General features: G+C 35.5%; 1 protein-coding gene across 1 annotated transcript in view; it reads left to right on the top strand.

Moving 5' to 3' along the window:
- The window catches only part of TTBK2 (tau tubulin kinase 2), a 96,622-nt gene that overhangs the window by 20,126 nt on the left and 61,208 nt on the right, over nt 1–15,288 (top strand). The window contains exons 4-7 of the mRNA XM_026061686.1: nt 4,373–4,446; nt 5,478–5,618; nt 9,513–9,617; nt 13,121–13,129. Coding sequence (XP_025917471.1) covers nt 4,373–4,446; nt 5,478–5,618; nt 9,513–9,617; nt 13,121–13,129 — 329 coding nt within the window. The remainder of the gene's footprint in view (nt 1–4,372; nt 4,447–5,477; nt 5,619–9,512; nt 9,618–13,120; nt 13,130–15,288) is intronic.

Below are 15,288 nucleotides of genomic sequence, written 5' to 3'. Positions count from 1 at the left end.
ATAACCTAATGTGCATATAAGTATAGTGAAGTTTTCAGGTCAAAGGTTAAAAAGGTGCTTTTTTTCCTACTAAAACTTTTTTACTTTTTGTGGAAAAATTAATATTTGAGTGAAAATTTACACTTTTGGAGTGTAACTCCTGTTGAAGTCTTCCTGTAGAAGAGTCCCTAGCTGTACAGAATCATGGGCAATGCTGTCCAGATGGAAACAACAGAAGAAGGCAACAACTGAAAACAGATCCACTGAGGCATTGCAGTAGCTTCTCGATATTTCTGTTTTGTTATTTATTCTATCAATATTAATTTTCAGAGAAAGCAAGACAATAAGTTGAAATCTTTGTATAACTGAAAATCTGATTTCGTGTAAAAATCTTTAGAAGGAGCTCCTTTGATAGGCTTTCTAGTGAGAAAACAATTCAGGTTTTAGATAGTTTTACTTAATTTTTTTCTCTGAATAATCTCTTACCCATTAACAAAAAAACCCACTGTGGTTCTGTGATAGTGTTACTGGAAGTGGACTTTGGCATTTGAGTTCCACAGCACAGTGTCACACTTCAGTTTTAGGTAGGGAATGTTGTATCGTGTTGATATGTTGAATGTCGATCAGGAAAGTAACTTCAGTAAGAGATGAGTTATGGAGGTACTTTTGAGATATACTGAGATCTATAGTATGAAGAGATACTTTTTTTTTTTTATACATATTTTTTTTTTAACCATACTCACAGGATTTTTATCGGAGTGGTGGATTACGGTGGAGAAAACTTTTACATAAATTCCTGGCTCCTAGCAGCAAGAATTTCCACTAATTTTTCTACCTCTGAAGTTCTCAGTGTGCAAAAGCTGAAAGTTTTGAACTTGAAGAAAATCAAGGAAAATGGACAAAAATGAGGTGTCATTGCTTCTTGAAGAGTATGTTTTTAATTAACTGCTTCATTTACCATATAGAAATTTTACTTCTTTTTGACAAGATTTTTTTTTCTGCAGAGTCACTGGTTCAGAGAAGGTGAAATTGTAGACAATTTTGTAGGATATTTTTTTAACTACCTTCTAATAGTGTACGTCCTCTGAGACCAGATTATCTTGTTCTTTTTTCCCTTTTGTGTGTGTGTGTGTGTGTGTGTGTGTGTGTGTGTGTATTATTATCCTTTTCTCAAAGGACTTGTGTTCTCTCATTTTCAAGGTGTTCTGGTTACCTTGGACATAATTCAAATCAGAGGAAGGAATGTAATTGTCGTGAAAATCCCTTTCCGTGCAAATAATTGGAAAGCTGATGTGTGAATAGTATGTAACGAAGGCATGGGTTCTGCCTCACTGCTCAAGTGGCCTGACAGAATCGTTCAGAATTCTTTGAAGTGTGGATCTAAATTTTTTAAAAATATATTTACTGTAGTGTATAATTTCCTGTGGAAATCTTAAAGAAGCAGGCTTTGAGGACAGAATTAGAAAACAGGTGTAATTTGGTCCCAGGCCAGCAAAACAGCAGGTAGATAGACATGTTGGCTTCTTCACTAGACCTACTCACGCACTCAAAGTTAAAAGCGTGCTTTAGAGTTTCTGGGTCAGAGTCTTATTTCACAGAATGGGTGAAACAGAAATGAGAACAGTTGTTGGCAGAAATGCAAGGATGTACTATTTTTTATTATTTTTTGCTTTCAGAAATTTTGAAAATTAAAACAGTGTGGTCGTTCGTTGCAGTGGTGAAATGAGTCATAGCTTTATCGGTATGCAGCACAGTGAGTAATGAAAAACCTCAAAAAAGCTGCTTTAAGTTCCTGAAGTAGCAAAGCACGTTTAAGTATGTAGAAGTAGTTCTATGGCTTCTGTCTCAATTATGAAAACTTTCCAATAAAAAGAGTTGGGAGGAGCAAGTTTTTTTTGTTAATTATATGCACTTTAAAATGCCTATTATGCTCATTGGTACGGCTGTTTAATATAGCTTAGTCATGGATTACATCTTTGTTTTCTTTTTTTGCTTTTTCTGGCAATGATGTTATCTTCTAAATTTTGTTGTTAGAATACTATTTAACTCTTTAAGCTGCCAGATTTTTAAAGAAATCTGCTGCAACAGATGGTGGGGGTTTTTTGTTTTTTTGTTTTATTTTTTTTGAAACCATGTTGTTAGGCCATCTGTTCCAGTTCATACAGTCGGATCTGAGAAGCCAGATTTATCAAATCTCACTCAGCGAGAGTGAGACTCGCTCGGTTGGGTTCCGTCTCGCACCCCCTTACAGACTTATCTCACGCTTTTGCAGCTCTGTGGCATAACGCAGTGATGGGTGGCATCTGGTGCAGGCCCCAGAGCTAGCGTGAGTGGTACCGAGCTGCTTGCAGGCCCGGGCTTAGGCTGCCTTGCTCCCCAGGAGCCTTTTCAAGGGCAGAGCCATCAACTCCTCAGCCCCCTATGCTCTTTCCTGCCCCCGCTCCGCAGGTGCCTGGCTCGTGGGTGTCACATGTGGAGGGAAAGGGAACTCCTGGCATCTGTGGAGGTGTTAGAGCTAGCTAGAGCCACACTAGAGTGGAAGAGAATCGAGCTCTTATTTTAATAATGTCTACAGAGCCTACTTGGGTACTTTGCCATTTCCCTAGATTTTTATAAAAGTTGGTTTCCAAAGAATTTACCACACAACTGGAGTTGCTGCTCCAGTCAAAATGTGGTTTCCCTGAACAAACCAAGTTTGGGACATGTATTGCATTTGTCAGATGAAAATCTGACAACCAACCCCCTCCCCCCGCAAAAAAAGGAAAAAGGAAAAGTGAAGTAATACAGGTTTCTCTGAATATGTTCCTCCAGTATACCCATAGTGGCTGAAAAATGAATTATATATATTTGAGATGAGAGTTCATTAGCTAAAAAGTGCAGCAACGAATATACAGAATTTCATCTTGGGAAATTTGCTGCAAATCCCTTTCTTCATAAGATTATATTGTCTATAATACTGCTTATCTTGCTTAAAAAAATGGGTGTAAGGAAAAAGTGGAGGAAAAGCAGTGTTACTTACGGCTCAGTATTGATATATATGCAGAAATTATAGAGATTTCTTTCAAAATAATTCTTTTAAAATAAACTATTTTGATGAATCCTATTCTATTTTCTTTGTTTATAGAAGTAGAGCCGTCTGTTTTAACTGTATGTGCCAGGGAGATTCCTAAGAAGGCAATAAATAGGCAACCATTCTTCAGACAAATGAAGTGAGAATATTGAGAAACTGTAGGACCAAGTCCTACTGATTTGATGGGGCTGTGAATGGAGTAGTATCAAAAAGTCCTCCAAAGCTAACAGAAATCTTGTTTTAGATTTTCTTCTCCTAACACTTCTTTTTTTTTCTACTGATGATATTCTTTACCCTCAGGATTACTAGAAATTCATGGAAAAAACCTTTAGTGACACAAATTTTACAGTTTTACCGGATACCTGTGACCATTGGCTTTCTCCCAGTTGTAGCTTTGGTGGTGTATAAAGGGAAGGTAAATAGGATTGGGGCTTAAACCCTGCAATTTTCTCCTGTGTTGTACAGTGGAGTCATAACTGTTCCCAGGACAGTGTTACAGCTTCTCTCCAAGTTGATGAAACCAGATACCTGATTGACCTGGGCTCGCATTGCCCCGCCGCTTTCCCTGTGGTGGTCCCCGGCTTGCCTTTTCCTCTGGTTGTCTGGAGAATCTTATCTTTGACTTACCACTGCAGTAGAGGAAAGAGACTGGTTTTGATCAGCGCTCTTCTCCACGGTTTTCTCTTATGAGAGGAGGGGCTCTGAAGAAATTTCATTTAAACCAGGTTGTGATTTTTAACTACTACAGTCCTKTTATCCCAGCTTTAGTGTACCTAAGCTGAATTTGTCTTCTGTATCTAAACAGCAAAGATCAGATTCAAGAAAAAGATATTCATAAACTGGGTTAGTTGAAATATGTTATCTACAAATTTTATGTTACAGAACATGACAAAAAAATCCCACCAGTAACTACTACTGTTCTCTTTCCTCATGGCAGTTGCAGTTTATAGAAAAATAGGAATGGTGGTTAGGCATATTGTCTATAACAAACTGTCAGCTTTGTAAGAGAATAACCATTTCCTCATCCAAAATAGCTCAGATCTGTGGATCTTTAGGCATGTTGCCATGCATGTTTATTTATGGAATGGTAGTGGTCTTCGTAGGGCTATATTTTATGGGAGAAAACTTTTCTTGAATTGGAGGTAGAACTGCTATTGGTTTTACAGCTGTTGTACTGTGTTTTTTTTCTTTCTGTTTATTAAAGTTAATTGAAGATATCTAGAGCAATATAACTATCTTTTTTGTCATTTGCTAGGTTTTTAAAGGAATAAAACTACAGGATGTTGTTGTTATTGGCTAACTTGTGTCTTATTATTCTCTCAGGAAAAGATCATGTCTGTAGATTCATTGGATGTGGAAGGAATGACAGATTTAACTATGTGGTCATGCAACTGCAGGTCAGTGTATCAAACAGAGCTCAAAGTTTGCTATTGTGTTTTTTTACGGTAGACAAAACTATATGAAAATACCAGTGACGTTTTAGAGGCTGATCAATAAGAAAGACCAAAGATCATAAATGTGTAGTCGTGAGCTAATCTAAATGGAACATATCCTTGTATCCTTATCCTATGATATCCTTTCCATAATTCTCTGACAGAAAGGAGAAAGTTTGCATCCTCAGAACAGCCTGAGTGTTTAAAGTGAGAACTATGATGTATTCTGAGATAATCCACATTCCTTTAAAGACTTGACTTGAAAATAGTCTAAAATATAGCATATTTGTCTGTTCATTTTGTTGGCTTTTTTGGATGAAAGTAAAGAAAACGCCCCTTGCAAGTTAAAAACTTCATTCAGTTAACTGAAATACTTATTCCTGTAAGAAGGGAAAAGTGGGTGATTAGCATTTAAAATTATGGAATTATTGTTCTTTACCATCTTGCTGAATATGAAAAAAGATATGTGTTCTAGTATATATTCTTGGTCATCTGTTATTTTGACAGACCAACTGTTTCTGACATCATAGGGAGGCATATCCTGCATAGTATTCTTTATATCTGTTTAAGTCATCCAAGACATAATGTATAATAAAACAAATAAGGTATTTGCCCTGAAGAAGTGAATATAAAAAAGTTTTTGTGAGTATTTCTCTGTGACCTTTTTTTCAAGTGTACCATATACAAACATTACATAATTGAGAAATATACCAAAATCTTCTACTAGGCATTAGTTTGGTCCATATTACTTAGGGGCAGAAATATGCTAAGGTTCATATTTTCAAAAATAGATTATAAATTTAATCTTGGAGATACTTAGAGACATTTCCTCTTTGCATTTAGGTGAGGTGTGTTACCCTTGACTATAAAAATAGGTAATGAGCATATTCCATGCTTAACCACTAAACACTAAAGAAGGGATACGAAGATTTTATGCTGTCTGTGACTGTTGGTCTTCTAGTATTTTTTTTTTCTGAAAATTTTGTTTTGATCAGGGTCGGAACTTGGCAGACCTGCGTCGGAGCCAGTCTCGAGGAACGTTCACCATCAGTACCACTCTGCGGCTTGGGAGGCAGATTTTGGAATCTATTGAAAGCATTCACTCCGTGGGATTCCTACACAGAGACATAAAGCCAGTAAGTCCACCCTTTAAAACAAAATGCTTAATTAATATGCGGACATTGGATCGCAGCGTAAGTAAGAATGGGTGCTGTATTAGATGTTAAGATGAAAAAAGGAATAAGGGCAGAGAACTAAATGTTTATTCATCAGCACAGAATTTTCCTATTAATTAATGTTGGCTTGCAACAGCGATAATCTTAGTCTTCCTCACAACTGTCTCCAGTTAGGTAGTTCATCTTGCAATTTTCTCTAGTCAACGTTTCCAACCCCCATCTGTAACATCATACAATCAAGAGTATTTGTCACAAGATAAGGTATGATTAGTGTTTGGCCAATGGGAATTAATATTTTAACATAATAAATCTAAGGAAATAGATTTTATCTGCAGAACATATTTATAGGCTCTTTAATAGCAATTTTATGTAAAATCCATTTCCTTTTAATCAATATTTAATACATTTGTAGCAAAGAAGGAAAGGAAAGACAGACTGAAATAGAAAACTGTTCAGTTGCTTTATTATGCGATTCTAGTGATATTATACTTTAATTTTTAGAAGTGTTTCCAGCTTTCAGTTTTCAAACTCAAAAAGTATGTGTACTCCTTGAATAGAGAATGTTGAGGAGATGCTTATGAAAATCAGGGGGGATATAATATCTGTCTTTATCAAACTCTTTTTAGTGAAACATCTATCTGAATCTATTTTTGATATAGTATTTTAAATATTGTCTAAGACATTGTCCTGTTTGTAGAAAAAGATAGCTGCCTTAATGCCATCCAATTTTTATAAGTTAGTAGATGATATGTTAGCAGTTGAAAAATGTATTGCATTTGCCAGATAATTCAACATTCTTAATAATTTAAGATTATTATAGGCCACATGGTGTAATTATAGCTTGTACATCTTTTTTATTCTCACAAATTTTTAATTTAATCTATTTTTTAAGGATTTATTTTAATGAGATGTATATTTTGCACCACATCTCAAGAATTAATGCTTTAAGGACGATAGTCTGCCTACTTCCCCCCATCCCCCATCTTGCTCACTTTGAATCCATTTGTTAGTTTTGTTATTAGTTTCTCTGAAATGCAGAGAAAATGGTTATTCTGGGCAAAAATAAATTCAGCAAATGACTACTAAGCTGTATCTGTATTTTAAGGCAAATATTTTAAATTATCTATTTCCTTAATGAGCTTCTAATATAATGACCTGCTTACATGTAACTTCTGAGCAGGTGTGAAAAACCTGGGAGAAGTGCCTGTATGTCAAAGGACAGAATGAAGGTACTTATGCTAAGGACCCAAGTTCTTTATATATGGAAGATAACAGAAAAGAAAAAATCGGAGTCCACCGCATTCCTACATTCTGCACAGTGACATCCTTCTTCAAATAGGTTTAAAAACTGTGTCATAACAAAAGAGAGGATGCTCCTTTTTGATTTGTGCTGTGCTCTCTTCTTCAAGCATTATTGTCTTTGTCCAGTAAATTGAGGGGTTTTTTTGTCAAAATTTCATGAGGACAATGTCGTCCTGATAGCATCGTGCTTTCTTTTGCAAAATAGAATCTTTTATTATATTTTTTCAGGTTTTCTTTGAGTTTATTCCTCCACTTCCATCAGCTATTTTTAATATTGCTCTGTATTAAAAATATCATTAGAGCTTTGAATAAAAAAAAAAAAGGTATCATGAGGAAAAAATAAGTTTTATATCCAGCAATATTTGCATCTATTAGAAAACCTCTCTGGCATATCTGAGAGAATTTCCTGCTGAATTACATTTACGTAAACGCTTTTGTAAGTTTCTGTGAATTAAAGCATTTTTATTTACATCACTTCTTCCTTGCAACTTTTTATGAATGGTGTGTTCTCCCTGATCTCTCCCCAAGATTTCATTTAATAGTGACAAGATATAGAAGCAGTGAATGTCGAGTGAAATAGGAGAGGAAGAGTTAGCTGTAGCAAAAGATTTTAATGGTGGAAGCCATTCAAGTTTTGAATGAGAAATTTGCTCCTTTCTGTCTTTGAAATTATTAAAGTACTGTAGTCAAACGCTAGGAAATTATGTACGATACTTAATAATTTTGATGGCGAGCCAGGAACAAGTATTTTGCCATTTTGAAGTATCTCAGTGTTAGGTCTTTCCATGTGGACCTTATTTGCTGTAACCTTCAGAATCAGTCAAGCTCAAGCATGGACAATCTTGCATATTAAAAGAAAAAACAAACAAGCAAGGCTTCACCCTAACAAATAACAGTTACATTGTTTAAAGGAACTCCTGAATGTTCCTGTGATCTTGTTACAGTTCTTCCTATGTAGGTTTTGACTTGGTCTGTGATGGATAATAATAGCGGCTGCTGCTGTGGAGATTAAACCAACACATTCTTATGAACCAGCAAGATTTTCCAACCAGTCACCAGTCTTTCTTGATGTGTAGTATTCTTCAGTGCTATTTTTCACTGTAATCCTTTGGTGTTTATTATTAATCCTTTTCTCAATGCACGTTTATCATCTAGAATAGTTATGTTCTCAAACATTTTAAATGTTCTCCAGCTTGTGCTTGTCTTTAATGGTGAGACATAGGTCTGTGAGCACTTTTAGTTTGTCTCTGGCTTCTATGCACCTTCATCATACTATCTCTGAATTGTAGCTGCTTCTATTCACACAGCTGTTCAAATTACAGTTCAGTGCAGATAAGTTTTCCTGAAATACTCGGTTTTTCTGAAATACTGGGTTAGAGGAAAATTTAAAAATTATTTTCAAGTTTCTTGTAATTTGTCCCTCAATTAAAAATATTTCAGACTATCTATCTAAATACAAATAAGAAGGTAATTTGGAAAGACTTTCTTTCTCCAAAGATGTATTTTGATTACAATTTTTAAGCTCTGAATGATAACCGCAATAAACAAATCATTAATTTGCTACTTAGTTCTTCCTCTTTCCTTAACTAAGGAGGTGATTGCTGCTTTTTTTTTTTTTAATAAACACAAAAGTTGTCACATCTATCATTTCTACTCAGCAAGGCAGTTATAGTCTATTCTGTAGCAGTGCAGTATGATTTAAAAGATTCTTGTATAACTGTATATTGCCTATTCATTATTTTCTGGATGCTCTGATGATGATGAGTAATGATTCATATAAAATATAAATTTTTTGACTGTTTAATGTAGCAAAACATGCTTTTTCTTTGGTATCTTTTACAGAAGTGGCAGATTATCAAGTTATGAGTATGTGCTATTACCTTGTGATATTACTGAGTATATTGTGAAAACTCAAATAACTTACTTGTAAGAGTGTAAACTACCTACTCTCATGGTTTCATAGATCCTGTCTAAGTTTTATAGGACTTGCAACTTTCTAAGATGTGTAGTTCAGATTCCATTTCACAGAGCTTTTTTTTAGCTATATCTTTTCTATATCACATAATCAATTTTAAGTGATTTTGGTGGGGGAGAGACTTGAACCAATTCAACTGAAATGTTTCAACATCGCAGTTGTGACTAGCGGTTTTGAAGAAGTTTTTGTTAAAGGAGCTAACTTAGGTAATACTCAAGAATGTTATATGATATTAGTGCATTGGTTCATATGAACCTGTTAACCCCTAGTAGTTTTTTGAAAGGTCCAAATTGAAAAATGTAATTGGGTGACATGATTGAAAAATTCTTGCTAAAAGGAGTATATTCTAAGTGGCAAAGTAAGCTGACAATCTATTTGGACCAAAAAGGCTGCTGTTCAGGCATACTAAGTGGAGTGTCTGATTTTGTTGACTATGTTTTCTTCAAATGTAATGGGAATTTAATAGAACTGAAAATATGGAAGGAAGGATAGAAAAGTAGAACATTGATTTTCTATGATTATGTCTCTGTATTCATATATACATATATATATGCGTATGTATTTGTTTTTCTTCCTAGTCCAACTTTGCCATGGGACGTTTTCCTAGCACCTGCAGGAAGTGTTATATGCTGGATTTTGGCTTGGCTCGGCAATTTACCAACTCATGTGGGGATGTCAGACCAGTAAGATATTTTTCACAATTGTCAATTTGATTAATTGAATATGGTAATATACTATCTTTTTTATTATTTTTATTTTTTTCTGAAGAAGTGTTTGAGTACAATTGAACTGGTAACTGTTCTAAACTTGACAAACTTCACCCCAGGTTGGAAATGCCATGTAATTTATTGATTATATCCAAAGATTGACTGTCAGGAATGAACATTGTTTCTGATTTTGGTTTGAGGCACAGGTCTTGTCTGTGATTTTTTTGGATAATCAGTCTTTCCATTTGGAAATTTGAGTGAAAAATTGGATTCATTTCACTGAATATCATAATACTATTCCAGAGCTGAACTTCAGTTGGTATTATATATTGCAGGAAAAAAAAAACTTTGCAGGAGAAAAAAAAAATCAAACAGTAAACTGAATATATAATCTTCTGAAACCAAAAGCCTGAAAAGTTAAAATAGCGACAGGACACTAATTACAATGTATAACAGGACATAGTTAAGTATAGTTGCTGTATTCCCATGTGACATAGTCTGAGGATAATTATAGATAAAAGGGTATCAATGAGGACATTATGTTTTTAAGTACAGTAGAGCCTCCCTAATTCACTGATGGGGAGACCTTTCATTAATGTCAATGTTTGCAAATAAGCAAGTCAATGACACAAAACATGGTGATGTTTTAAAAAATACATTTGCTCTATTAGACTAGTTTAGTTTATATTTTTATGATAATACTCAATAGTGTACTAGTCAATACCGTGTAGCATATTTACTATTGTGATGTGAGTGGTAGAAACCATCTCTGCAGCATTTTCAATTTGATTTTGCCTAAGAAGTTGGGAAAGGGGCAAACTTGTGTGTGCAAATTATGAGGTGTGTGAATTAGTAAAGTAAATTAGCGAGGTTCTGCTGTACTCTATTCCTTCAGCCATAATGCTGGACATTGCAATGAAAGCAAAGAGCAGGGGAGACCAACAGGGTGGCTGCTGCTGTTGGAAAGGTGAGCTAAATATTTTAAGTAGTTTAATTTTTTTTATTATTATTATTTCTCAATGTTCTTGTCTTCTGTATGTTTGGCTGCTTATGATGTTTTTCTGTCTGACTGGTAATTTTGAAAGGAAGACAATTCCCAAGATTCTATCATTTCAATGTACATATACACCAATGGAAGTATTTTCAGAAAACATAACAGAAATATTGAATTTTCTGTTATTATCACCTACTTTTTATTTTGTAACAACTCAGTTCTTGCCTTTTGTTTTTCATTGCAGTGCCCTACAGTGTAACTGAAGCAATTCTTCAATTTAGTCTGCTTAGACTTTTCTGACAGTATAATCCATAATAACAGAGTGGCAGTGAGAAAAAAATTAGTAGTTTTGCTTGTACTTAATAGTCAGTTATGGCTCTTGTCTAAATAGTAAGCAAGGCAAACGATATGGTTGCTAATAAAATTTATTAATATGTTCATTAAACGTGCTATGTGCTTCTCCTTAAAGATATTCATCTTCTAATCTTCGTTAGATTTCCTCAGCAGATACTACAAATAACTTGGAAAAGTGTAAAGGCATATTCTTCAAAAAACATAGTACTCTATTGTTAAGAACCTGCTTCTCAGTTAAGGTTGCTGCTATATTTTTATAATAAGCCTGATTTTGAATATATCTAACTTCCTCTGAAAGAATCTGGTTGCATTGGAATTTTACATATCATCCCCGAATCCTTGAATTTCCATGACAGATGTTGTAAAAGAATCAGAAGAGAAGTTTTGGAAATTACAGTATCAGATTTTAGTCCTCTGGAGGCTTTGTGTTTGCCCCAACATTAAGGAATTCCTGGTGGCCAAAAGTTTGTTTATTCAGCTCAAAAACAGTTGCTGCACAGTAAGACAAAAGAGACTTTTGTGGACACAGTTTAAAGCAGGAAAGACTATGACAAGGCGGTATTTCTCCCCAGATATCTTTGGAGACAAAATTCTAATTGGCTTCAAGGCTGATAGAAAAGAAAGGTGTCATGCAGTTCTTAAACGGCATGTGGCTTATGCCCGTAAGGTAGTTGAGAGTAAAAGGGAGTTACAAGAATAAGCGATAATCAGTTTTATATTGCAAATCTTCATGTTAGGCGGGAGTTCACTTGATAGAAGCTCAAACAGTAAGAAGTTTAACAGAGATCCTTATGGTGAGGAAGTCTGCTTTATTTTGTGAAATCAGGTCAAGAAGCAAAGAGGAAACAAGAAATTTATGAAACGGTTAAGCCACCCAACATTAGACTGGTAGGTAATTGCCAGATGTTGTACCAACACAGAGATATACCTCAGACTTGCATTTGACTTTTAATGCGATAAGGCGCTTTTGTTTCAGCTCTGTTATAGCAAAAGGAATTGTGAAATGTGGGAATTCATGGTTCTATTCCAATATGTGAATGAAGTATGTGCTGGTGGTTACTGATCTTTTCAACCATCCATTCGGACCCTTCTGCATTTCTGTCGTAAGCCAGTGCTTGTTCTTGGAATCTTTTTTTGTCTCTCCTCTCTGGTTTCCTTTCTTCATCCAGCTCCTCATATTGCTCGGTTTCCAGTTAAACTAATTTCTCTTTTCCTTGCATTTGGGTGCCCACAGGAGTAACACAATGCAACTAAATGAAATTCTCTTTGCTCTCAGTTTCTTTTCCTGGCACCACAATGAAATCTAAGTGTTGTGAAGGAGCAAGAGAAAAATAGGATTTCAACCTGTTGCAGCTCTAGATTGGATTATGCCTCATGACCGAGAGAACATTTGAAGAATTTAGATGCCTGATTCAAACAAGTCTGTATTGAGTTTGTGTGAAGTTTATTTCTTCAAAAGCTGAAGCATAAACAGTTTTGGATAGCTGGTAGAATATTCCTTTTTGCCATCATGATATGGTCTCAAATCCCTCCTTGACTGTCCTCATTCCAAAGCATACGGAGGATACAGGCTTCCTACAAATTGTTGTAAGGATTAATAAACAGACAACAAACATTTGTTTCAACTGCGTTTGAGAACTGGTTGAAGTGATTTGCTGAATTAAAAGTAAGCAGCCAAAGAAAGAGGAATCTAACATGAAGAATTTGAGCTTAAATTTTTAATATGCAGAAAGTTGGAAACAGCTGAACACGGGATCTTATTTGAAAAGTAGTGGCCAATGTTTAAGTATAGGTTAGGCCATCTGTAATGTTTTGGCAATGAAGTACAAAGACAGACAGCAATAATAATGAGTCTGGAGAAATTCTGATGAACTTACAGAAACAGTCCAACAGAAAATGCTCATGCTTTAAAGTAGAAATGAAGATTCATTCAGGTTAAAGAACTTGAGCATTTTTGCCAGTGTCTCAGTAATTACTTTTGTTTCGTATTGTTATTACAGTAGTTACCAAACATACCAGGTTTCATGGCAGAAAATACACTGATGACACAGTTGCTTCCCCAGTGTAGGTTTGGTTCTCCCTCCTCTTTCCTACTGTTTCTACATGTGTACAGACACATTCTGAACATCAGTTTCTTCATGTGCATTTATCTGCCTACTATTTACTCCAAATCATGTGCTATGGAACCAAGTCTCCCACTCATCATATTAATATAATTACAAGGTTTTAACGAGTAATCATAGACTCTCTTTGGGCAAATTTTACAATAGCATTGGATTGATTTGTGTTTACTGCAGTCTGTTTTCTCTTCCTGCTGCCATACTCTTCTATCTTCCTGAAATGGCTGCAGAATTAAGTCAAAAACAGCTCTATCTTCTATGATAAATTAAATTATTCTCTAGAGTAAGTAGATGTAATTACAGCAAAAATTGCTCCCAGGATTTCTGTGCGCTGTAGAAAAATAAAGCCTTTGTTTAAGTACTGCTCATTTCAGTTCGACTTGAGCATAATTTAGCTTTTTCTCCTTGATTTCTTGGCACTAGTTTCTTGAATGCTCATTTGATTGTTGTTTATTGTTAGAGAGTTTTTAAAATGAGACATTGTGCTACACTGACTAGCGTGAGCACATATCTTAAATTTTGATTTACAGTGAAATAAAATAAGTTTATTTCAGTGGTTTCTTCTTTTGCCATTTATCATAAGTAGTGTTTATTCCAAAGTTCACAACAAGTAAAGCTACTCTGGTTTAGTCTGTCTTGAAATTAGTAGTGGATCATATACTAGTAAACTGATATGATTATATTTGTTAAAAATATGTATTAATTAAATCAAGTTATCTAGGAATCATAGTATAATCAAGCTTGCAAGAAAATTGCATAAGTAGGAATTGAAAGAAAATCCATATAGTTTGTTCTTACTGAGAGATGTTAGCATCCAGAATTTTAAGATGTCTGCAGTTCTGCCATTAGAACAATATCTTTTTTTTTCTTTTTTGTGCTCTTGTCCATTTGTTGCTAACTTATAGCTTTTCCCATGCGCATGTGGTAACAACGTACCATCTATTATAATTTTCGTTTCCTGTACTGCGTTTTCTTCCCAGCATTGCTACATGGCAAATACAAGTATTCAGAGTGGTATTGCAGAAACAGTTTATGTAATTTGTTTTGATCATGTCACCTTTCCAAAATGCATCAAACAAGCTATGTACTTTCATTTTAAAGGCTTTTCGGGGTCTTTGACCACCCAGCCTGTCACCTCTTGCTCACAGTAGAAATGAGTAACAGTGAAGATGATGATTCACAGTAAAGATGGTGACTCCTGTTTCCATTAGCTGCTTCTAGAATTTGAAGAAAGGGATTTCATGCTTTACTTCAAACTGTTCCTTATGTTGGAAAAGGGGTATCTGTATCAATGGAAAAAGTCATTACTTTTTTTTAAATCTCTCCTGTTTGGAAAGAAATCTAGAAAAGTGTGCTTATTTTCTTTAAGAGTTGAAAATTCTTTGTTTGACCCTTAAACCTAGAAATAAAATCTATTGTGACCATAATTATTATTTAATGTTTAAATGGAAGGAATGCTTAACAGCAAAAGGCAGTATATAATGCCAGCCTGGACAGCACTATAGAAACATGGAGATAATGATGCATCAGGAAGAGATTATATTCTAATAGAAGAAATGGTACATGAATGATAGGAAATCTTATTTATGCACATGCTGTATACATATTGCTAGCTTCTTATTCTGAATTATTAATAAAAAGAAAAAGTAGTTTCAATACCCCATTTTCAGTTTGGCTGCGCCGCTGGTGTTGGCAACAGGGTTTTGGTTTCTGCAACCATGGGACCCTGTTTGAAGATCAACAACTGCTGGGGAGAGATGGGATCCACCTCACAAAGTGGGGCACGTGGGTCTTTGCCAACAGGTTGGCCAACCTGGTAAGGAGGGCTTTAAACTAGGAAAGACGGGGGAAGGGGAGAGTTATAGTGACAGGGTAGCTGGCAAAAGACAGCTCAAGTCAGGACGCCTCCAGCAGGTGAATGCAGCCAGGGAAGTGCGTGTGGGATGTGGCTACGGAGGACCCTCTTGTACCCCTCCTGGGAAACCTGCATGCTCAATCACCTCTCTGAAATGCCTGTACACCAATGCACGCAGCATGGGGAACAAACAGGAAGAACTAGAGATATGTGTGCGGTCACAGGGCCATGGTCTCATTGCCATTACAGAGACATGGTGGGATAGCTCGCATGACTGGAGTGCTGTCATGGATGGCTACGTGCTTTTTAGGAAAGACAGGCCAG

Source organism: Apteryx rowi, unplaced genomic scaffold, assembly GCF_003343035.1.
Source record: "Apteryx rowi isolate R43461 unplaced genomic scaffold, aptRow1 scaffold_183, whole genome shotgun sequence".
Classification (NCBI taxonomy): domain Eukaryota; kingdom Metazoa; phylum Chordata; class Aves; order Apterygiformes; family Apterygidae; genus Apteryx; species Apteryx rowi.
The sequence above is the reverse complement of the archived record's forward strand: the minus strand, read 5'-3'. Positions and strand labels throughout refer to the sequence as shown.